The sequence below is a fragment of the Sciurus vulgaris genome, assembly GCF_902686455.1.
Source record: "Sciurus vulgaris genome assembly, chromosome: 7".
Classification (NCBI taxonomy): Eukaryota; Metazoa; Chordata; class Mammalia; order Rodentia; family Sciuridae; genus Sciurus; species Sciurus vulgaris.
This window is the reverse complement of record NC_136467.1, coordinates 124,913,691-124,938,280: the sequence shown is the minus strand read 5'-3', so window position 1 is coordinate 124,938,280 and position 24,590 is coordinate 124,913,691. Positions and strand designations below refer to the sequence as shown.

Here is a 24,590-nt window from a genome sequence, read left to right as displayed (position 1 = left end):
AGCTTCTGCTCTCGTCAGTCCTAAACTTACTAGTTTAGACAGCTTCTCTACCTCTTCCGAGATAGATAAGCTCCCCCGAGAGAGACTGAGAACACTGCTGTCTCCCCATGGAAGGCAAAAATTGGAAATAGGATATGGGCTGAAACCCTCCCAGGGCCCCTAAAAATCTCACATAATAGACCCAAAAATCTCACAGAATAGATACACTCACAGGTTCCTGTCTCTTAAGATTTAACTTTTAATCAGACAAACATCTTGCGCAGACCCTGAGCCAGTCCTGCATCTTGTTTCTTCCCCTGAATAACCACCTTCCCCAACTCTTCCTGGGCTGCTCGGTTTTTGGGATCTACTGCCAGCACCTTCTTGAGGTCAGCAGTCGCTTTTTCCAGGTTACCAAGGGCAGCCTGGGCAACCCCTCTTCGGTATAAAGCCTTTAAGTGGCCAGGCTCCCGCTCCAGCACCCGGTCACAGCTCTGGGCTGCCAGCTGGGGCTGCCCTAGCAGCAACTGACAGGCAGCAAGATTGGCATGAAGAGCAGTTCGTTCTGGGGGACCAGGTGGGGGTAAAGTCAGCAGCAGTCGAAGAGCCCTTCCATAGCATCGGGCAGCCCCTTCAGGGTTCCCAGCTCGAAATAATTCTGAGCCCCTTGCATGTTCTTCTCTGGCTAGGGCCTCCTTCTCGCTGGTCTCCAGTTCCCAGGAGTCCCGACCCTGAGTGAAAGAGTCCAGTGTGAGCCTGAAAGGAGGCCCAGAGTGCCCAGGGAGCTGAAGCTCTGCTTCCTCACCTTGACACATGGACTCTAAGCATTTCTCTATGAGTTCTCCCCAAGTTTCCTCCCTCCAAGATCCAACACCCACAGTTAGCTCTGTCCAGCCTTCTGGCAACCCTGAACCGAAAGGAAACCCAAAAGCCAGAACCCGGCAGCGGGAGCCTAGCTTGGGTTTGTCCAAGCCATGGCCACGGATTATGATCTTCTTGATAAAGCTCCCATCGGGACAGTACCAGAGATCAGAAGCTTGAAGGAACTCTGGCATCTCATGAGTTGATTCATGAGATATATCAGAGCCTCCTTCAAGTCTAGTGACCAGTTTTGCAGTCCCTTGAGGATTCTCTAGAAATTGACTGGCTGGATCTGGATTCATTCCCAGTTCAAAGGCTTCAGTAGGAGGGTCTTGAGTCTGCTGCCTAAACTGAGTAGTTGAGTCAACGTTTTCCTGGGGGTTCCTTTCCCATTGTTGTTGCAGTTGAGAGATGTCCTCTCCCGTTGGATCGACTGATGGCGTCTCCATTTGGCTGCCTGGTCCTTCCCACCGTGGATGAACAGCTTTGATTTGAAAGGAATAGATCAGGTTCAAGTCAGCACCTGAAAAGAAAACCATAACAATGCTAATTGCTGGAGTCCTAATTTAGACTCCTCGTTCTTTCTCATCCTTCTGGGACCCTAGTCTGAAAGTCTCCCCTCCTCCGCTTTTATACCCCCGCTCCAAATCTCTTGTCTTCCTCGAGCCTCGGTTCCACCCAGATCAGATTTAGAACTATAAATTCCACAATTCTCTACGGGTTCGAGTAGCTACTCCAACTACGGACACCCGATGGGGTCAAAAACTACCTGAACACACAAAACGCTTATCATAGTGGCAAGAGCCGGATTATTCGAATCTTCTCTCCTTCCGAAGCTAAGGGCTTACTGAATATTGTCCTCGGAGTCTAGTGCTGGACGCAAAGAACTGCCTGGAAGCTAGAAGCAGCTGATACTGACAACTAATGCTGCAGCCCGCGAGACGGCGAACCTGGTCAAATTTCTGGCAGCCAATTGGGAGCGGCGCGGAATCTGTTTGGCCCGCCTACTGGGCGTGACATCATTTCCTCCGCAAACGCGAAGCTCCGCGCCTTAGCAACCCAAGTAGGTCGAACCAACAGGACTGGACGAAGTTGAACCGAAACCCCTGAGGTCCAGCTGGTCTGTTTTCTCAAAGTGGGAAGAAACCCTGGAGTGGGAAACCTGGGCGATTGAGATAGAATGGAGAATGGCGGCGGTGATGGTGAATGAGAGTGACAGCAGTCCTTTTATCCAGCGACCTCAGGCCCTTCTGTACTATTATCCCTAAATTCCGGGATCCCAGCAGAGGTCAGCTCCTACCCGGTCCTTTGCCTTTCCATCCAAGATAAATCCTCCGACCTCTTTTTCTCCCACCGGCCCTGTTCCCTTAGGGGACCACCTGAGGCCTCTCCTAACCTTTAAAATTATATTCATCATTACCTTTTAAGTTCCGTTTAATCAAGAAATCAGTGTTTTGCAAAATTTAAAGTGTATACACATCAACTGAAGAAGTTGTTAAATTGCACATTTTGATTTAGGAAGTCTGAAATGAGGATTGATAGTCTGCATTTGGACAAGTGCCTAGATAATGCTTATACTGGTTCAACCACTCTTTGAATGATTCTAGAATAACTTCATCCCATTCTCTTTACCCCTTGCTCTGTGCCTCTTCAACTTAAGCTACACTTTGCATATATGACTGTATAACTTGCTCCTCTGAGTGTAGCAGTGGGAAACTTGTCCTTCTCGTCTGGGTAGGTGTAGGTCTCTTTTGTGATTCTGCCTTGCCTGGCCAGCTACCTGCACAGGCTGGGCCACCACAGTTCTTCAGGGAAGAACAATCCTTCTGTACCTCACTTTGATTCCCTCTTCAGTTTGCCTAATTGTGCCTTAGACTACACGAACCATGCAAGGATAGTGTATGTGTGCACTGTGCATTGGTTTCATCATTAGCTACAGACTTGGGACAAAACAGCCTTCTCCTGTTTTGCGTTGATCTCAGGTCATCAACCTAAACATTCTTTTCCCTTAATTTTTATTTTTGTGTTCTGAGCTAGAGTAACTTTGGCTACACTGGTTTTAGTCAACACTAAAGTTTTAGTCAACACTGCTTCCGCCTCCATGGCTAACTACTTTGATTCTGAAATTCCTGGGATCCTATTAAAAATTAATCCATCTCTTCTTCCTCCCTCTTACTCTTTCCATTTCAGGGATTTCAAGGCAGTCTAAAATGAGTCACAAAGGAATCACACTGTTGTTGGGGGTGGGGGCAATGCCTGTAATCCCAGCAAATCTGGAGACTGATGCAGGAAGATCACAGTTTGAGGCCAGCCTCAGCAATTTAGTAAGGCCCTAAGCAACTTAGTGAGATCCTGTCTCAAAATAAAGAATAAAAAGGGCCAGATATGTTTCTCAGTGCTTAGGCATCCCTGGGTTCAATCCCCAGTACCAGTAAATAAATAAATAAATAATCGCATCATAATCTCTGGATAAAGTTGTTTTCTCTCAGTAAAAAGAAACTCTCCTGCTACAAATCTCTGCTTTGCTTTTTTTAAAAATTTTTAATTTTATTTGTTCTAATTAGTTGTATATGACAGTAGAATACATTTATACATTTTGCTAGATCATATATAAATAGAGTATAATCTCTCATTTTCTGGATTATACATATTGCAGGATTACATAGGTCATGCAGTCATACATGTACATGAGATAATAATGTCTGTTTCACTTCACTGTCATTCCTTCCCCCATACCCTTTCCCCTCCCTTCACTCCCCTCTGCCTAATATAAAATAAGTCTATTCTTCCCTATCTCTCACCCCTTATTGTGAATTAGCTTCAGCATATCAGAGAAAACATTCGGCCAGAATTTCATTCTTCTTTAAATCTGAGTAATATTCCATTGTATATATGTACCACATTTTCTTTATCCATTCATCTGTTGAAGGGCATCCGGGTTGGTTCAGTAGTTTAGTTATTGTGAATTGAGCTGCTATAAACATTGATGTGACTGTGTCACTATAGTGTGTTGATTTTAGTCCTTTGGCTATAAACTGAGGAGTGGGATAACTGGGTCAAATGGTGGTTCCATTCCAAGTTTTCTGAAGAATCTCTATACTGCTTTCCATAACAATTGCACCAATTTGCACTCCCACCAGCAATGAATAAGTGTACCTTTTCCCCCACATCCTTGCTAACATTTATTGTTGCCTTGATAATTGTCATTCTGATTGGAGTGAGATGAAATCTTAGAGTAGATTTGATTTGCATTCCTCTAATTGCTAGAGATGTTGAACATTTTTTCATATATTTGTTTTTAAAAATTATTTTTTATTTTTCACAGACTGCATTTTGAGTCATTGTACACAAATGGGGTACATCATTTCATTTCTATGGTTGCATGCAATGTAGTTTCATACCATTCTTGTACATACATGTACATAGGGTAATGATTTCTGTCTCATTTCACCATTTTTTGTACCCCCTCCCTTTCATTTCCCTCTACATAATCTAAAGTTCCTCCATTCTTCTATTTGTTGATCGATTGTATATCTTTCTCTGCGAAGTGTCTGTTCAGTTCCTCAGCCCATTTATTGATTGGGTTATTTGGTTTTTTGGTGTTAAGTTTTTGAGTTCTTTATATATTCTAGAGATTAATGCTTTATCTGAGGTGCATGTGTTAATGATTTTCTCCCAATCTGTAGGCTCTCTCTTCACATTATAGATTGTTTCTTTTGCTGAAAAGAAGCATGTTAGTTTGAGTCCATCCCATTTATTAATTATTGATTTAACTTCTTGTGCTTTAGGAGTTTTGTCCAGGAAGTCAGGTCCTAGGCCGACATGGTGAAGATTTGGGCCTACTTTTTCTTCTAGTGGTCGCAGGGTCTCTGTTCTAGTGTCTAAATCTTTGATCCGCATGAACCTGTGCTTTGAAATATTCTCTTATTGCTTTGTGCATTTCAGACCTAATAGACTCCACAGGGTAGTGACTGTGTGTGTGTGTGTGTGTGTGTGTGTGTGTGTGTGTGTGTGTGTGTTTTATCTTATGTATCCATTCAACAAGTATTTGTTGATCACCTGGTGTATGCCAAGCAGCATGCTATGAACGGGGGATACATAGATGAATAAGACAGGTGTACTTATTGCCCTCATGGAACTTATAGTCAAGCCAAGGAAAGTCAGTAATTACAGTGATAGGAAGAGAGGTGTGAGATGCTATGGCTGTGAATGATGAGGGATGAGGGTACTTTCCTTGAGACTGAGATATTTTTACTGCCATTGTAAGAATGAGTTGGTGCTGAACCTCAGAGAATATACCTGTAGGCTCTGTATTGAGAAACACTGAATTAAACAGTCTACTTTTATTTTTAGGTGACCCTTTGTTGCTATTGTGACTATAAATGCAAATATAAACATAGGCACAAACCTCTTTAAAACTAATTCAAGTGCTTAATTTGTTTGGCAGCACATATACTAAAATGGGAATGATACAGGGATTAGCTTGGTCCCTGTACAAGGATGACACACAAATTTGTAATGTGATCCATATTTTTATTGTTTTATGCCCTAAAAATAAATTAAAATAAAACTAACTTAAATCATGAATGAAAACATTTTTATTTTGAAAAGATAATCCCCCCCGCCAAAATGGGAAAAAAACCACATAAAAGCTGAACTTTCTGGATGAAAGCACAAGCCAGGCACTGCAGGGAACACCTGTAATCCCAGCTACTCAGGAGTCTGAGACAGGAGGACCTTATGTTCAAGATCAGCCTGAGTAACTTAGTAAGACCTTATCTAAAATAAAATTTGAAAAGGGGCTAGGAGTGTAGCTCAGTGGTAGAGCACTTGCCTAATATGCATGGGACTCTGGATTCCATCCCCACCAACATATAGACACACAAAGATGAAAACAATAAATTTTAAATTTTTGGAAAAGGACTCAGAGGGAAGACACATGGACTCGTAGATTCTCCCAGGCTTCAACATGTGAAGATATAGAAATGGAAAAGACTGCAGGCTCTCCCCTAAAGCATAGGTACTACCTGAATGTTGACTGACTCACAGTGCTTGCTCTCTTCCAGTTGAACCTCATTATCTTTTCTGGGAGTAGTCACCAAGTTAATCATGACAAAGAATAGAAATAAGCCAGGAGAATTACACCCTCAGGCCTGGCTAGAGAACATGGGATCTGAAGAAGACATAAAAAGACACAAGGGAAAAATCACTTACATGGGAGAGAGGCTTGGACTGTGGAATGAGGAAAGAACGATGTCTCTGCTCTCTCTTTCCCTTAGAGAATGTAGAGGGGTGCAGTGCCATGCACCTGTAGTCCCAGTTACTGGAGAGTCTGAGGCAGGAGGATCTCTTCAGCCCAGGAGTTTGGGGTCAACCTGAGCAACATAGTGAGAGTCCCATCTCAAAAAATGATATTATATATGACTGGGGGGTATAACTCAGTGCATAGGCTCTGGGTTCAATCTCCAGCACACACACACAAAATTCTTAACCAAGTACACAGAACTTGTCAATTAAATATGAAGACAGATGTGGTGGATTCCCACTAGTCTAATAAATGTAAAAAGTCATATTACTAAATGCTCCAGATGCAAGGGGAAAAATTTAGAAGTGGCAAGGAAGTTATTTTCTAATTAGGGATGACCTTACCTGAAAAGTCTTCATGGAGGGGTTCATAGAGTCAAGACTTGAAAGATGGCCACAGTTTTGAACTGTGGAGACTGAAAAGATTTATTGTAGGTGGAGATGCAACACAGGCAGGAAGGATGAGTAAAGGGAAGCCACTTTACCCCTAGCATTATTCATGTCCAGCTTGTCAACCTCAGCTTTCCCAGGCTATTCCAATACCCATTTGTGCTGCCCTGTCACCAGGCATGGAGCTGGCTGGAAGTTTTTATATTCTCACATTCCTCTGCATTCCACATTCACCACATGGAACCATATGCTGCACTAACACTCTGCCATTTATCATCGGCACAAGAGACAAAAATTCTAACTTCCCAAAGGTTAAATAAATTTCCCCTTCTGTTTAGTTTTGGTGGTTTCTGTGGTTTTTAGTTCTGCTGGGATTTGTGTCAAAAATTTTCCTCCCTCCTCCCAAAGCAGTTTGTGCTTTCCTTGTAGGCAGGTTTTTCAGGCAGAATGAGACAGCGAAAGGTATACTTAAAAAAAAAAAAGCAATGAAGTGTTTAATAAGAACTGCTCTTTAGCAAACACTGACCATGCACTATGGCTGCAATACTAGGCATTGTGCTAAGTGTCTTACATATATTATCCCATTTTCTCCTCATATATACAGTTCTATGAGTAAGTTATTCAACAAATTATTTTTTTCTTTGATGGTGTCAGAGATCAAATTCGAGGCTTAGGCAGGCTAAGCAAGTGTTCCACCACTGAGCTGTACCCTCAGTCTCCAATTCAACAAATCTTTATTCAAGGTTTCCTTTGTTCCAAGCATTGTTGGAACAAAGGGGTTGGGAATAAGGCAGTGAAATAGAAGCCCTGATTGCTTCTTGTAGTTTACATTTGAGTGAAGATGATAGTCAATAAAAATCAAGCCATAAAATATGATACAATGTCAGGCACAATATGAATGCAATAAAGAAGAGTAAGAAAATAGGTGGAAAACCCAGGTGTGGGTGTGGGTGGTGCTATTTTTAATCCAGTGATGAGAGTAAGCCTTGTGGAGGTGATTTTTATGCAATGACATAACTGATGTAAGGGAGTAGCCATGCAGGTATTTGGAAGAAGAATATCTGGGGAGAGAAAAAGGAAAAGGTCATAAGGCTGGAAGGAATTGGAGCTCTATATTAAATTGTTACAACTAGAAGAACAGAAAGATGGTCAGAGTGGGTGGAACAGATGAAGTTAGAGAGGTGGGAAAGAACAAGGCCAGGAAGGTTTCATAGGCCATGGTGTTGACTTAGTTTTGTTCTATAGGAACAGATAGGTGTATTTCCTTTCATCAGTCATTGAAAGGGTCATGGTCAATAGCCTATAACAAAGTGCAGGTGAACAAGAGAAAAAGTTATCAGATTTATTTAATCAAAGTTTTATAAGACCCAGGAATCTTCAGAAATAACAACCCAAAGACCAGAGAAACTGTCCAGTTTTCTGTTTGGATCTGATGAAGAATGAACAATGGTGTAGAAATGTGATTGGACAAAAAGGGAATGATGTAATGGAAACAGGAGATACTTAGCAAGGTCTGCTTGTTCAGATTCTTCTTGGCCTGAGTGGCATTCGTTCCTCCTGGGAATGGCACAAGACATCTTTTGGAACAAGGGTCTTATGATCTACTATCCAACAAGGCAAGTCAGAGCATTTCTTTCTTTCTTTTTTTTTTTTAAGTTGGGAATGCTTCATGAATTTGTGTATCATCCTTGAGCAGGGGCTATGCTGATCTTAGTATATGTCTGCCAAAGTGAACACCAGAGCATTTCTTCATGGGCAGATCTTATACAGAAAGACAATAGAAGATAGTATAATATTTCTAGGTTTTATAGCTGGCTTTGGGAGAGAGGGTTTCTAGTTTCTATGGTTGGCCTTGAAGGAGAAAAGGGAGGAGGAAAAAGGGCAGGCACAAAGCTGAAAGATCTTGCTTCTGAGTTTCTTTTCCTTTAGTTCAAACTATTCAGCATGACAGGGTAGTATAATTTGGGATATTGTGTCCTAAACCTCAATAGTTGAGTGACTAAGAGCCACCAGAGGATTTTGAGCAGGTGTATGATATCTGGTAATTTAAAAATCACTCTGACTTCTGCATAAAAGATGGACTATATCAGTAGAGAATGGAAGCAAGTAATCCATTGAAAGTTAAGGGACAATGATATGCATAAGAGCTTGGTTTAAAGTTAAGGAGAGGGCCTTGTGTAGACTTCTGAGGCCCTCTAATATTTAGGGGTCTAAAAGATGAAAAGGAGCTTTGATCAATGAAACTGAGAAGGAGCAGCAAATAAGGAATTATGGTGTTCTTTCTTTCTTCCTCTTCTTCCTCTTCCTTTTCCTTCTCCTCTTGCCCTCCACCTCCTCCTTCTCCCGCTGCTTCCTTCCTCTTCTTCCTTTATTTTTTTTGCCAGGAATAAAACCCAAGGCCTTATGCTTGCTAAATAGACATGTTACCACTGAGTTACAGCCTCAGCCCCACCCCAGGAACACTTTCTTTGTTTGGATTAAAAAAGAGTATTTGAACCAGGCATGGTGGTGCATACCTATAATCCCAGACTCTTGGAAGGCTAAGGCAAGAGGATCACAAGTTCAAGGCCAGCCTCAGCAAATTAGCAAGACCCTATCTCAAAATAAATAAATAAATAAAAGGCCTGGAGATGTAATAAGTGCTAAAGCATTCTTGAGTTCAATCCCCAGTAGTGGAAAAATAAAATACAAAAAATAGAAAGAAAAAAGAAGCAAGCATTTCAAGGAGTGATCAACTGTGTCAATGTTGCTAATGAGTTAAGGCTAAGATTTTTCAATCTCAGCATTAATTTAAATGTTGTAACAGATAATTCGTTACTGTGTCCTGCACATTGTAGGATGTTTAGCACACCATGCCTCACCTCTACTCACTAAGTGCTTTGGGCACTTCATCAGTTGAGATAACCAAAAGTGTCTCTAGACATTGCCAATCATCTGTGGTGGGTGGAAAGATCACTCTTGAAAACTGCTGCTCCAGATGTCCCCCACAAGATATAGCAAGACAATGTCCAGGTCAGTCTTCCACAATAAAGAGTTATCTAGGGGCTGGGGTATGGCTCACTGGTAGAGCACTTGCCTAGCATATGTGAGGCACTGAGTTTGATCCTCGGCACAACATAAAAAATAAATAAATAAAATAAAGACATTGTGTCCATCTATAGCTAAAGAAAGAAAAAAAAAAAAAGTTTATCTGGCCCAGCTGGGGATATAGATGAGCAGCACAGTACTTGCTTAGCATGAGCAAGGAAGGCCCTGGGCTTGATCACCAGCACTGAGAATAAGAAAAAGAAAAAGAAATGAAGAATTATCTGACCCAAAGTGTCAATAGTTCCCAAATTGAGAAACCCGACTCTAGTTGAGATGAGGGGCTGAGGGAATAGCTCATTGTTAAAGCATGTGCTAAACATGGGCAAGATCCTGATCCCCAATACTGCAAAAATAATACAGAAGTAAATGTATGGATGAGGGTGTAGCTTAGTGGTAGAACACTAGCCAAGCATGCACAGGGCCTCAGTTCTATCCTAAGCAGCACAACAAATAAATGTGAACTATTTCGTACATATAAAGTTATAATGCATATGGATATGTGCATATATACTACAAAGAATAATTAAATATTGTGCAGCTTAAGAAATGAAAATTTAACTGGCTCAGTTACCCATACCTGTCATTCAGGAAGCTGAGACAGGAGGATCACAAGTTTGAGGCCAGCTTAGGCAACTTAGTGAAAGAGACTCTATCTCAAAATAATTTTTTTTTTCAAAATAAAAAATTTTAAGAAAGGATTGGGGATGTAGTTCAGTGGTAGAGCACTTGGTTAGCATGTGCCGAACCTTGGGTTCAATTCCCAGTATTGTTTAAAAAAAAAAAAAAAGGAGTAAAATGTTCCCAATAATGCTAAAACCCCTCATATGTCTCCTTCTAATCAGAATTCCCTCCCTGCCAAGGATGAGAGGTAAGCTCTACTATGAATATTGGACTTTTGCTGTATAGGCAAGTAACAAAAGATGATTTTTTTTTCTTTTTAAAGACAAAGTATTTTATTATAGTATGTTTGTACCACAGTGGAAATGTTTCAGCAAAATGTGGGGGTACTGATTATTCAGAAGATATAGGGGATAATTTCAGGAGTCCTGTCTCTAAATAGGTGAAAAGGAACAGAATCTTGGGGCCCAGAGGAGGTGGTCAGGAGTAGGTCATTCTCCCTGCAGTAGAAATGCAGGCAGGTTAGTGGATGAGGAATTTCTTTTCTGAAAGTTTCTGTTTTTTCACTGCAATAAGAAGAAAGGTTACCATCTTGTAAAATTGTGGTCTCAGACTGGGGAAGGTGGATTGACCAGGGAAATGTGGCCAGCAATCCACACTGAGGGCTCGTAGGAAGTGGGACCAGTCAGTAAGACTGCGTGTTTTTCCCCAGCTAAATTCAGCTGTTGGATACAGTGTGAAGCCTCAGAGTGGGATTTAACCAGGGACAAAATATGTCACAGGAAAGGGGTTAAGTGTACAAGATGAGAGCTGAGAGATGATCACAGTCTTGAACCTCAGAAGGTAAACTGGATAATGAGGAAAGTAAGACATTGAGGAAATCAATAAAACAACAATAAAAAGTGATGGCTACCTGGGCACAGTAATGCATACCTGTAATTCCAGCGACTTGGGAGGCTGAGGCAGAAGGATTGCAAGTTTGAGACCAGCCTTAGCAACTTAGTGAGACTCTGTCTCAAAAATTATTCCATGAAATAGAAAAGGAGGTAACACTGCCACATTCATTCCATGAAGCCAGTACCACCCTGATACCAAAAACAGAAAAAGACACATCAAGGAAAGAAAACTTCAGACTAATATCCCTGATGAACACAGATGCAAAATTCTTAATAAAATATTGTCAGACTGTATTCAGAAACATGTTATGAAGATAGTGTGCCATGATCAAGTGGGGTTTCATCCCAGAGATGCAAGATTGGTTCAACATATGCGAATCAATAAATGTAATTCACCATGTATATAGAGTTAAGGACAAGAATCAAAATTATCTCAATAGATACAGAAAATGCATTTGACAAAGTACAGCATCCATTCATGTTTAAAATGCCACTAGAGAAACTAGGAATAGAAGTTTACTTCAACATTGTAAAGGCTATATATAAGAAACCCAAGGCCAACATCATACTGAACACAGAAAAACTGAAAGCATTTCCTCTAAAAACAGGAACAAGACAAGGATGTCCACTCTCAACACTCCTTATTCAATATAGTCCTTAAAACTCTAGCTCGAGCAATCAGGCAAGAGAAGGAATTAAATGGATACAAAGATGAAAAGAGGTCAAATAATATCAGCTGAGGACATGATCCTATATTTAGAAGAAAAAAAAAAAAACCTCCACTAAAAGCCTTTCTAGAGTTGATAAACAAATTTAGAAAAGTGGCAGAATACAAGACCAACATGCATAAGTCAGTTGCTTTCCTATACTACAATAATGAATCTTCTGAGAAAGAATTCAGGAAAACTTGGGGAGGCTGAGACAAGAGGATTGCAAGTTCAAAGCCAGCCTCAGCAACCACAAGGCATTAAGCAACTCACTGAGAATCCGTCTTTAAAAAATGCAAAATAGGGCTGGGGATGTGGCTCAGTGGTTGAGTGGCCCTGAGTTCAATCCCCAGTACCCCCCCCCAAAAAAAAAAATTAAGGAAAACTATTCCATTCACGATAACCTAAAAAAAAAAAAAAAAAAAAAAAAAAAAAAAAAAAAAAAAAAAAACGCTTAAGAATAATCCAACCGTATGCTGTTACTCCATGTACAAACAGTAACAACACATATCCCATTTGTTTACAATAAAATGAAAAAAAAAAACCAATAATCCAACCAAGGAGGTAAAAGACCCTTACAATGAAAATTATAGAAAGAAATTGAAGAACATCTTAGAAGATGGAAAGACCTCCTATAATCTTGGATAAAAAGAATTAATATTGTCAAAATGGCCATACTACAAGAGAAGTATACAGACTCAATGCAATCTCCATCAAAATATCAATGCTATTCTTCACAGAACTAGGAAAAAAAGTTCTAAAATTCATTTGAAATAATAAAAGATTCAGTATAGCTAAAGTAAATCTAAGTAAAAAGAGCAAAGCCAGAGACATCACAATACCAGACCTCAAATTATCTTACAGAACTATAGTAACAAAAACAGCATGCTACTGGCACCAAAACAGACACAAAGACCAATGGAATAGAAGACACAGAGACAAACCCACAGTCATCTGATACTTGACAAAGGTGCCAAAAACATACATTAGAGAAAGAATAGCCTTATGGTATTGGGATAACTGTACATCCATATTTAGAAGAATGAAATTTGATCCCTCTGTCTCACCCTGCACAAAAATCAAATCAAGGGACATCAAAACCCTATGAATTAAACCAGAAACAGCAACTGCTAGAATAAAATGTAGGCTCAACACTCCAACATATTGGCACAACCATCAACTTCTTTAACAAGACTCCTAATATGCAAGAAATAAAACCAAAAATCAATAAGTGGGATGACATCAAATTAAAAAGCTTCTGTTCAGCAAAGGAAATGAGCATGAACAGAGAGCCTACAGTATGGGGGAAGATCTTTGCTACCTGCTCCTCAGATAAGGGATTAATATCCAGAATATACAAAGAACTCAAAAACCTTAATACCAAAGAAACAAATAAGCTAATTAACAAATAGGTAAAAGAACTAAAGAGACACTTCTTAAAAGAAGAAATACAAATGGCCAATAAATGTATGAAAAATTGTTCAGTATCTCTAGCAATTAGAAAATGCAAATCAGAACTACACTGAGATTTCATCTCACTCCAGTCAGAATGGCAATTATCAAGAATACAAATAAATGTTGATTGAGATGTGGGGGAAAAAAGGTACACTCATACATTGTTGGTGAGACTGCAAATTAGTACAACCATACTGGAAAGCAGTATGGAGATTCTTCAAAAAACTAGGAATGGAATCACCCTATGACCCTCACCCCTTGGTATATATCAAAATTATCACTTCAATGTTTATAGAAGCACAATTCAAAATAGCCAAGCTAGGTTCCTATCAACAGATGAATGGATAAAGAAAATGCACACATACACAAAGGAGTTTTACTCATCCAGAAAGAAGAATGAAATTATGGCATTTGCTGATAAATGGATGGAACTGGAGAACATCATGTTAAGTGAAATAAGTCAGACTCAGAAAGACAGGGATTGAATGTTTCCTCTCATATACAGAAGTCAGAACAAAATAAGGGGGAAAATTAAAAAGTGGAGGGGATCCCATGAAAATAGAAGAGGGATCAGTTGAAGAGGAGAAGAGGTCTCAGGGAGAGGAGGAGGAATGGGAAAGGGGAAGAAGGGTGGAATGAATCTGTCCTAACTTTCCTGTGTACATATATGAATATACCACAGTAAGTTTAATTTCACCTTTATGTAGGCCCTTAATGCATTAATTTTTTAAACTACAAATACTAGAAGAAAGATCAATACAGCAGAGGAAAGGAAACAGGGAGAAGGAGGAGGAGAGGGAAAAGGGAAGTACTGGGAACCGCATTGGAGAAAATCATATTCCATGCTTGTATAATTATGTCAAAATTAACCCTGATATTATGTATAACTATAATGAACTAATTTACAAAGGGGAGGCTGAAGATGTAGGGATGTAGCTCAGTGGTGGAACTCCTTTTGGTTCAATCCCCTCCTCCACACAAAAGTAACTGGTAGAGTGAGTGGAGTCAATGCATGGGAAGTCCAGATAGGGTTGAGAATTTTTGGTGTGGGGTACTGGGAGTTAGCATGAAAAGACTGTGGAAGAAATTTTGGAAGAGTGGCAGTTAATGGTGGCAACCAAGTTGAAAGTATGACACCGGGGAATGGTGGTGGAAAGCAGGGAGAATCAGATTGTCAGAGGCAAGGAAGGTCAGGAATTGTCCAGAGAACTGAATGGTCTACATGGATATTGAAGATATTAAAAATAATGACATGAGAAACTGGGGATGTAGCTCTGTGGTGGATGGAGTATTTGGCATGAGCATGACACTAGGTTCAATCCCCAGCACCGAAAAAAGACAGAGATGTGGAGTTAGAGAGAAGACAGTAGTGAGCCAGGTGCCCATATATATTTTTTTCTTTTTGTAGTACTAGGGATTGTGAAATAGCAACTCCTTCCTAAGATGTTTCTTTTTCCTTTTTATCTCTGTTAATAACTGCAACCTGCTAGTTTCTGCTTCTGTAATCATGCTTGCTCAGCAGCTGTGGCAGGAACCAGAGCTGCCTGGAAAGAGGGAAAAGGGATCAAGGCTACTTGCGTGAGAAAGTCTTGAGACCTAGAAGTCTACTGTATTAAAGACACTGAGAAGAGCTGAGCATGGTGGCGCATGCCAGTAATCCCAGAGGTTTGGGAGGGTGAGGAAGGAGGATCATGGGTTCAAAGCTAGTCTCGGCAATTTAGCAAGGGCCTAAGCAACTTAGAGAGACCCTGTCTCTAAATATAAAATTAAAAAGAGCTGGGGATGTGGTTCAGGGTTTAAGCCCTTCTGAGTTCAATCCCTGGTACAAAAAAAAAAAAAAAAAAAGATACTGAGAACAAAGGGCTGTGTCAGCTTTTGAAAAAGACTCCACTGAGTCTTCACCAGTGCTGAATAAACCTTGCTCTTCTACATCTCCAAGGGCTGCTTGTCTCTTTCCAGTGCCATAATTTCCCATATTTTCCACAACAGTTGAACCCAGGGCCTCATGCATCCTATTCAAGCACTCTACTGCTGAACTACAACCCCAGCCCTACAACTAGCAGGATCTCCCTAGTTTGCCCAGGCTGTCCTCAAACTTGAGATCCTTCTAACTCAGCCTCCTGAGTAGCTGGGTTTAAAAGGCATAGGAAAATATTAAAGATTCTCCCTGTCCATGTGCCTGCTGTGACTTTGCACATCCTTGACAGAACATCTAAAGAATGCTGACTTATTGGTGGGTTTGGCTCACTCATGAGAACTCAGAGATACTCATTTATTTCAAGGCGATCACTCCCTCCCCTCAAGGATCTGGTCAGTCCTTGGGGGTTGAAGTGTCCTTAAGGGGACCACTAGCTCATGTAGGTTGTTAGAACGGAGCTTTCTTTGTTTTAACTGTATTTAAAGAACCCCACTGGGAATAAGATTTTGGAATCTCACCATGGAGAAGATGCTTGCCCGGGAACTTCCCAGTTGGGACCCCAAAAATCTGCTCTGGGACTCCCCAACTACATGACTTCAGGTGTTGGTGTTTCCCCTGATCTGGTGAAATATTTTCTTCCCTTTTATCTTTGCTTTTGCTTTCATAGTATTGCTAAAACAAATGCTATCTCATGTAAAGAGAGTGCCTCTATTGTCTATCAGGTCTGACCTGCCAAATTCAGCAGCTGCACACATGCCGAACACTTTAACATTACAAGATTACAGGCCCCACACCCTATATGTGCCAAATTCTCAATGAGTGAATGGGAATGCTAATCCAGAATCTAGTCGTGGGGGAATTAAAGCACCCAGTAGATTTTAAAGGGGGCCAGACCCTCTTCTAGGAATCTGTCAACAGGGATGCAAGATCAAAGGGCACCATGTGCAGAGAGAGTTGAGGTTAGGTGAGAGGAAAATCAAATTGGAATACAATATTTTATTTCCTCTCCAGGGAGGAGTTTGGGTGAAGTGAAGAGATCTGGGAGAAGTCATGTTTACTCATTTCTCCTTCTGCCTAATTACTTTCAATGCAATTGAGTTCTAAGACTAGTAAAAGAGGTTTTATCAGATGAGGAACTGAAAACCAGAGATAAGAGAGATTTTGGCTCCTGCCTTTGAGTAGTTCACAAGGTAAGATCATACATGGAGACAAAAGGTGGGGGTTGGGTGTGGTGGTGCATGCCTGTAATCCAAGTGGCTCAGGAGGGGGAGGCAGGAGAATTGCAACTTTGAGTCCAGACTCACCAATTTAGCAAGGCCCTAAGTAACTCAGCAAGATCCGGTCTCAAAATAAAAATTAATACTAATAAAAAAAAAGGGTGGGGATGTGGCTGGGTGGGTAATCGCCCCTGGGTTTAATCCCCAGTACCAAAACAAAACAAAACAAAAAAGACCACCACCAAAAAACAGGTGGGATGGGTGGGTTCCAGACCTTGATACTTTTTTCCTAAAGAAAGTTGTGGGCTGGGGATGTGGCTCCGTTGTTGAGTCCCCTTGAGTTCAATCCCTGGTAACTTCCCCAACTCCCCTCCCAAAAAAAAAAAAAAAAAAAAAGAAACCAAAGAAAGTTGCCTTGATTCCAACTGCCTTTTGACCTCTTTCCCTCTTCCTAAGTAGTTCCTGAGATGACTTGAAGCCCAGGACTCCCAACTCTGGCTGCCCTTTAGAATCATCTGGAGATGTCTTTAAAAGACATCAACTGTTACTAACTGTGCCACCAGGTATGGTGGTGCATGCTTGTAATCCCAGCTACTTGGGAGGCTTGGGCAGGAGGATCAGAAGTAGGAGGACAGTCTCAGCATCAGCAACTTGGCTAGACCTTATCTCAAAAATAAAATAAACAAACAAACAAACAAATAGGGGCTAGGATGTAGCTCAGCAGCAGAGCACTCCTGTGTTCAATCCCCAGTAACTCCTGAATGTTTATAGATAGAAAGATAGATGCCTGAGTCCCACCTCCACAGATTCTGATTTAATTGGTTTGGTATATGACCTGAGCTTTGGGATTTTTAAATGCTCCCTAGATGATTCTAAAGCAAATTTGGCTGTGAGAATTTCTCCAAGGAATTCCTTGGGGCTCTTGTTTAGAAACCCACTGTTTTAAGCCAGGCATGGTGGTGCATGCCTGTAATCCCAGCAGCTCAGGAGGCTGAGGCAGGAGGACTGTGAGTTCAAAGCCAGCCTCAGCAATTTAGTGAGGCCCTAAGCAACTGAGACCCTCTATCTAAACAAAATATTAAAAAGGGCTGGGGATGTGTCTCAGTGGTTAAGGGCCCTTGGGTTCAATCCCTTGTAGCAAAAAAAGAGAAAGAAAGAGAGAGAGAGAGAGAGGGGGGGGGGAGGGAAGGAAAGAAAGAAAGAAAGAAAGAAAGAAAGAAAGAAAGAAAGAAAGAAAGAAAGAAAGAGAAAGAAAGAAAGAAACCCACTGCTTTACTCCAACCCAGAGGACTGAGACCTTTTTACTGGAGGGGAGCCACCGTGAATTGATCTGGGCCTTGAAGGGTAGGACAATTTTGACCCCAAGTAGAGAGACAGATGTGAAGGGGGAAGAATATTATTAGCAAGAGTCTAGAGGTGGTCCGTAGCCAAGAGGTGGTCTGAAACTCATGACAAACTGCAATTTGGTTTATAATAGAGATTGGAGGAGGAGGTCTAAGATTTGAGTACAGCTGGGTAAAGACCTGGAGGTGGGAATGATGAATAATTCATTTTGGTTCCAAATGAGATTGAATAGAGAAAGTTGGATGATTTTAAGTTGTGGAAATAGATGAAGGTCAGATTGCAAGTTTCTCAATAATTGAATAAACAACCCACAATCATGCAGGGCATATAATTATGATTATTATTTTGCACTGCTGGGCCTTGGGCACATAAGGTAAGTACTCTACCACAGAGTTACACCCTCTCTCTTTCCCCACTTTTTTGAGGCGTGATCTTGCTATGTTGCCCAAGCTGATCTCAAACTCCCAGGTTCAAGCCATCCTCCTGCCTCTGCCTCCTGAGTAGGTGAAACTACAGGCATGTGCCATTGTGCTAGCTTTTCAAAAGACTTTTGAGCAGTGGAGTTATATCTAACAGCAAAGTTTAGAGACTTGAAGTAGGGAGACATGTAGGAAGTAGGGTGACATGTTGGGGAGCTTAATGTTTCTGGCAAGGGCTGGGGAAAAGTTACAGATTCAAAAGATATTGTGGCTGTAGAATTTTCTCAGCTTAACAACACACCAAAAGTAAGACAGGAGAATGATGGGGGCAACAAGTTTTCAAGTAAGGAAGGGTGACTGGGAAGATGATGCCATTAGAGACCTGGTTCTTGGTGGCATTTCATCAACTTGTTTTGGAACATGTTGAGTTTAGATAACCAGTAGCAGCATCCATGTGGCCAAGTTCCTCAGACACTGGAGAAATATCTGCATGTACAGTATAGGTTGGAGACTCATTTGGTTAGAGATGATGGCCAGAATTGGAATCTCTGGGGGTGGGGGTGGGTGTAGCTCAGAGGAATGGCATGTGTTCAGCATGAAGCCCTTGGTTCAATCCTCAGCACAAAACAAACAAACAAACACACACACACATACTATTTTGAAGGGATGCACTTTTAAGGAAAAGTCTCAGAGGGAAAAAATCCATACCATCACTTAGGTAAGGAAGGAGAAAAAGCGAGAGGGATGCTGGGTGCTGTGATACATGCCTGTAATCTTGGTTACCTTGGGAGGCTGAGGGAGGAGTATCACTAAATTCAAGACCAGTTGGGTGCAGTGGCACACACCTGTAATTCCAGTGACTTGGAAGGCTGAGACAGGAGGATCACAAGTTCGAGGCTGGTTTCATCAGCTTATGGAGACCCTAATCAACACAGCGAGACCCAGTCTCAAAATAAAAAGGAGGACTGGAAATGTTGCTCAGTGGTAAAGCACCTCTGGTTCAATATCCAATACAAAAAGAAGAAGAACGAGGAGGAGGAGGAGGAAAGAAACAGGCATGAAAAGGTACTAAGAGGCAGATTCTGTGAAAATGCCATTGATTTTGGTCCAGGTAAACTCTGGTCTTTGGATGCCAATTGAGAGAGAAGTTTTGGTAGAGCAGGGAGTGAAAGTATATTTTGAGGAATCAAGACACAGTATGAAATAAAGATGACACAGACACATCTCTGACAGCAATACTCCCCTGTTTAAGAAAAACAGAAGATTAGAGGATGAAATAATGGAACTGAAAACATGGACTCCTTTTTGAGGAAGTTTGATAAGGAAGGCACATTAAGCCAGACAGGTTGGCCAACTCCTGTCATTTCAGCGACTTGGAAGGCTAAGGCAGGAGGATCATAAGTTTAAGGTCAGCCTGGGCAACTTCGATCCTGTCTTAAATAAGATTTTAAAACAGTTGGAGGATATAGCTCAGTGCCACTGGTTCAATCCCCAATACCAAAAAAACAAAACAAAACAAAAAAGGAACACACATTAAACCTGCAATGAATGTCCCAAGAAGAACCTGTGATATCCATGCCCTACCTCCTCCTCCTTTTGTCTCTGATCTCAGTGCATGGCTTTCCTTATAGAGTGTAAGCTGAAGTCAGGGCTTCACCTGCAGTCTAGGTAGATGTCTCACCAGCATGCTGTATGGTGACTGCATGTTTCATGAATGCAGATTCAGGGTAGGACCCTGTCCTGCTGATGTACAATTAAAGAAGCTAAACCCATTGCTTGTAGTACTCCTGTCTCCAGTCCATCCCAACACAGAGGTCTCCTGGTTAACCTCGGGGCAGAAGAGGGAGACTTGAGGCTATTGACCTTCTCTCTGGGGCACCGCAGCTCTCTGCATTCTTTCTCTTCCCTACAGCTCAGGGGGGGCTCTACTCCAAGTTGTTTGCCACTCTCCAGGACACAGGAACAAGCGGGTAGCATCTCTTCCTTGCCCCTGTTACCTGATTCTCAACCAACTTCTTCATCATGGTCGGCCACCTTCTTTCCCCCTGCCTTCTTGGAGTTCTGAGGTTAGATCTCCATCTCCTGTAAATCTTCCCTCGCTGAAGCCCTAAACCCAGCCTAGTACAGAGTGGAAAAGGGGCGCTGGGGAAAGCAAGATCCACTGAGAAGAGAATGGCACCCATTATCTTCCCTGGTGGATACCCAAGGACCCATTCTCTGTTCCACATATTTGTCTTTTCTGTCTCCTCCCACTTATCTTTGTCAGTTTCCCTTTTTTCCCTGGAAGAGATGAAGAGATGTGAAAAGGGAAAACCAAAAGGGCAAGATCTTCGTGGTGCTACAGTCTTTGGAACTGCGGGTGACAAATCCACTAAGTCTCTTTAATATCGTCTTTCAGAAGTTCACACACAGGCACACACAGATTAGAACAAGGCGGGGACCGCCAAGGGGAACAGGGAGAGGGCCGGCTTCCTCCCCGAATTGGGAGGTTCTTATTCTGGGATTCCCTTCAGCCCGGATGCCCAGGAATAAGATGGGTGGAATGGAGTATTTACAGAGAATGGGTGCTTCTCTTTTGGGTGAAGGGTCCTATACCAGAAATCTCCCAAACCTCATTATTCCAAAAATCACTAAAGGAGAGGTCTGGGAATTTGGGAAAAAATACGAAGAGACCCAAGTGGAGGTGAACGAAACTACTGGCAAAAACTGGAGTGAGCGTGGGGGCGTGGCTATCCCAGGGCGCGGCCCTCTTGCCAGGAGAAGGGGAAGAGTCTGTCAGTGGGCTAGGCCTATAGCCGCAAACCCAATCACCTGACTGAATCGCCGGGTAGAGACCGGAAAGGAAGGCGGAGCCTGTCGACCTGGAGGCGGGGTTTGTCAGAGCTGGGGTGGAGCCTATAAAGGAGGTGGGGCTTTGGGGACAAGACTCCAGGCTGGGGAGCATAGGCCCAGGGAGCATGGCCGGGAGCGCAGTACTTTGAGGGGATGGGGTATTGGAGCCCGACATGTGGTGGGGATCCCGGGAAGCACTGTCCCTGGGATTGTGGGTTTTGTAGGGGTTCCTGAGGAACTGGATTAGGAGCGTGCTCGCAAGGCCAGAGGTTCCGTGGAGGCGGAGTTTAGGTTGTTTGGAAGTCCGGCTACCCCAGAGGCGGATGTACAGAGCGCCTATTGGGTCCGCAGAATGACTGCAGAACGAGTCTGGGAGGTCGAGGGGCGCGGAGTGGGGCTGGGCCGGGGGCGTTTTTAGGGATCCCAGTAGTTCTCGTGGTGCTGTGCGGCGATGATGATGACTACGGTGAGGATAGTACAGAGCACCATGGCTGCAATGCCCACCGCCAGGGAGATGAAGGAGAAGTTCCGGGCCTCGCGTGAAGCGATCTCTGCAGACACCATGTCTCCGCGAGCCAAGGCTGTGCGCACCTGCGGGGGAGGGGTGGAGGACCGCGGTCAGAGTTCCGCTGCTCTCTAGCATGCCTCAGCCTTTAAGATGATTCCCCGAAGGCCCAACTCTCCCAGAACTACGAACAACGGCGTAAGCCTAACCCCGGCTCCCAATACCTGCACTGCCTTGAAGATGGCGATGATGCCCGTAGGCCAGAAGCAGCAGATGGTGGTCAGCACTGCAATGGGCATATAGTCGTGTGGTGGGCGCCTCGGCTCCAGCAGGGCCAGCCCTGGGCCCTGGGGCGGCGGTGGGAGAGTGGAGGTCACTCCGGTTCCCCCTGGGGTCCCACCTGCGTAGGGCTGCAAAAGGAAACGTGGGGGGGGCGGGGTGCGGGGACGTTGCCCAGAGCTTCCCATAGCCCACCAGCGTCCAGCCTCTGGCAAATCGGTTTTAATAACACAATTCTTATCCGTCCTTCTCAAAGAAATGATAACCCACTGCCAGGACACCCATAAAGTTCGCCTAGCTCCTCTGCTCCATTCATTGCATCATATTCTCGGTGATTTCTGCGTTCTCCCACTAGGTACAGCCCATAGGCGCTGTCCTGTTCTCACTTCGGACCTGTTCCTTCCCTCTGTACACCTACCAGGCCTCCCATCCCTCATGCCCCTTGGTTCCCAGGTTCCATTTCTTTCCCTCCCTCCACATGGTTTTATTTTTCAGACCTCATTTTGATCTCTAATCTCTCCACTCCCCCCCTCAGGTTCAGCTCTCTAACCCAAAGGACCCCGAGGTCCTTCACCTCCATATTCCCAAGCCTTTTCTTATCCCTTCTCTCTCTCTCTCTCTCTCTCTCTCTCTCTCTCTCTCTCTCTCTCTGGGACTTGTCCCCAGAACACATTCTGTTTTTCTGGCTCTATTTCTCTATTACCTCAGTACCCGAGTGTCCTCAATTTCAAGTCCTGTTCCAGTGGGCCCCCCTCCTCCCAGCCCCTGTCAGCCCCTCACTCACCGTGCCCACCGGGTAGACCGGCACGTAAGCAGTACAGGGCTGCAGCTGCAGCGGGTAGCCGGGCGCTACGTAGCCTCCCAGCGGCAACGTGCCAACCGCCCCCGCGTGCGTGGGCACCACGAAGCCAGGGGCCTGGGCAGTCGGTGCAGGCGCCGGCGGGGGTGGGGCAGCGGCGGCGGGCGGCGGCGGGGGAAGTGGGCCCTCGAAGCGAGTCTCCTGCAGGTAAGGGTCGGGTGGCATGCGGGGCAAGGTAGCGCAGCCGGGTGGGGGAGCCCCGGCGGCCGAACCGGGCGGGGCGTGATGTGGGGGCCGGGGTAGCGTGGCTGAGGACGAGGGACCGCGTTGAGCTGTGGCCGCGGAAGAGGCCAGCCCTCCTGCGCCTAAGCGCGGGAGGGTGGCGGTGCCAGACTGGTGGTAGTGGTGGTGGTGGTGATGGTGGGAGGAGGGGGCTGCCTGTGGGGGAGGGGCGGGGGGTTCGGCAGGGGGCTGGGGAGCATTGTATGGAGGTGGAGAAGTGTGCGGAACTGAGTCCGGGAGGCCTGGGGGCAATAAGCCGAGGAGAGGATAAGTGGGGAAAGAAGACAGCAATATGATCAGAAGGAGACAGTCAGGGATGGAGATAGGTAATGGGAGAGAAGGAAGGAGGTAATAAGAAGCCGTCTCTCATTTGGGGGGCAGGAGAGGGGTTGTATCTAGGCCATCTGCCCCCTCTTCAATCTAGTTTTGAGGTCACAACTCTCCCCTCCCCTCTTCTTTTTAAGCAACACGCACTTAGCTTTCACCCATAGACAGACCCAATCTTACTTTTAAGCGATGGCTGCCTTTGGACTGACCTATCTGAGCTAGTCCTATGTGTGCATATGTGTAAACATGCAACACTGGGTTCACATGTGCTTACTTCAGTTGTATACACACATGTGGAATGACATGTTCCACTCTGCGCTGGCCTCTCTGGGAACCTCAGGGCTGTTTTTTAGTGCCCATAAAGAAGAATCTTCTGGATTTTACTCCCTTGACAACCCCTATTTGATCATGTCTCCATATTTCCCAACTGGATGTCTCCATGCCAGTGAGCCACTGATTGTCCATCTGTCGCTCCCAGTGATGCAATCCCTGCACTACCTGGCTGATGCTAAGCTTCTCTTTACCTCCCTGAACCTGCCCCCCTACCCATGTTGTTGGCAAGGGGCAGAGGCTGATACTGGAAAGAGGAAAGGAAGAAGAAAAGGATGGGAGGTTGAGGAGGGGGTGGGGGTATAGAGAACTGGAGAGAAGGGAAATGGAACCAAACCACTCACTAGGGAGGACTAAGGAAGGGGGTTAAGGCAAGGGAGGGGAAAAGTCAGGAGAAGATGGAGGGAGCAAGGGAGGTTTTGTTATTTATTTATTTATTTATTACCTGACTTTTCCGATGACATGCTTGCAGTCTGGCTGGGACAGGGTCCCTTGCCCTGGAGTCAGTGGCCCCTGGCTGGCGCCAGAGTCTAGGTCCGGGATGGCGCAGCCGGCGGCGGCAACAGCGCAGAGATGGAGAGATGAAGACAGTGGCGGGGGGGGGGGGGGGGGGGGGGGGGGGGGGGGTGGGGGGGTGGAGGGAGAGGCGGGGGAGGGGGGGAGCTTAAAGGGACCGAGACGAGGGAAGGGGAAGAGCCTCAGACATCCCCCAACTCGTCTCTGCTCTGGGACCACCTCTCTCCTCCTCTCACCCTGGCATTCAAGCCCCCAATTTAGGCTCCCTTGGAGTTGTCATGGAAACAGGAGGCAAGTCCAGGCAAGGAGGGTGGGACTAAGGAAAGGAAGGAGGGAGAGAGAACTCTCTAGAGTCTCCCCCTCCAAGACTCGCTGTAGTGATTATATTGTGGGAGGAAGCTAGCAGGTGCTCAATGGATTCAGTATGCCAGTCCCTCTACTTCTGGTTCACCCAGGCAGGTCATCTTCTTAGTTTCCCTCAGCTCCCTGCAAGGTGCCAGCATCTTCTCCCAAATCCTTGACCCT

The 24,590-nt window shown here is 44.1% G+C and overlaps 2 protein-coding genes across 3 annotated transcripts; both read right to left on the bottom strand.

The window, feature by feature from the left end:
* Positions 1 to 214: 214 nt before the first annotated feature.
* Positions 215 to 1,777, bottom strand: FKBPL (FKBP prolyl isomerase like). The gene is made up of 2 exons (XM_079148694.1): positions 1,610 to 1,777; positions 215 to 1,363 (listed from the first exon to the last, which is right to left on the bottom strand). The coding sequence occupies exon 2, from the start codon at positions 1,287 to 1,289 to the stop codon at positions 243 to 245; it is 1,047 nt and encodes a 348-aa protein (XP_079004820.1). The 5' UTR covers positions 1,290 to 1,363; positions 1,610 to 1,777; the 3' UTR covers positions 215 to 242.
* A 17,243-nt stretch (positions 1,778 to 19,020) lies between these two features.
* PRRT1 (proline rich transmembrane protein 1) lies at positions 19,021 to 24,147 on the bottom strand. Of its 2 annotated transcripts, XM_079148559.1 has the most exons (4): positions 23,995 to 24,147; positions 22,596 to 23,134; positions 21,757 to 21,942; positions 21,294 to 21,618 (listed from the first exon to the last, which is right to left on the bottom strand). In XM_079148559.1, the coding sequence occupies exons 1-4, from the start codon at positions 24,011 to 24,013 to the stop codon at positions 21,442 to 21,444; spliced, it is 921 nt and encodes a 306-aa protein (XP_079004685.1). In that variant the 5' UTR covers positions 24,014 to 24,147; the 3' UTR covers positions 21,294 to 21,441. The 2 variants fall into 2 exon arrangements, with proteins under 2 accessions (XP_079004684.1, XP_079004685.1); XM_079148558.1 differs by lacking the exon at positions 22,596 to 23,134 and having other exon boundaries at positions 19,021 to 21,618.
* Positions 24,148 to 24,590: the final 443 nt, after the last annotated feature.

Coding starts and splice junctions, on each gene's coding strand:
- FKBPL (XM_079148694.1), bottom strand. CDS start 1,289: ATGGAGACGCCATCAGTCGATCCAACGGGAGAGGACATCTCTCAACTG.
- PRRT1 (XM_079148558.1), bottom strand. Junction 21,619..21,756: donor CCATCTTCAAGGCAGTGCAG/GTATTGGGAGCC, acceptor CCTCCCCCGCAG/GTGCGCACAGCCTTGGCTCG.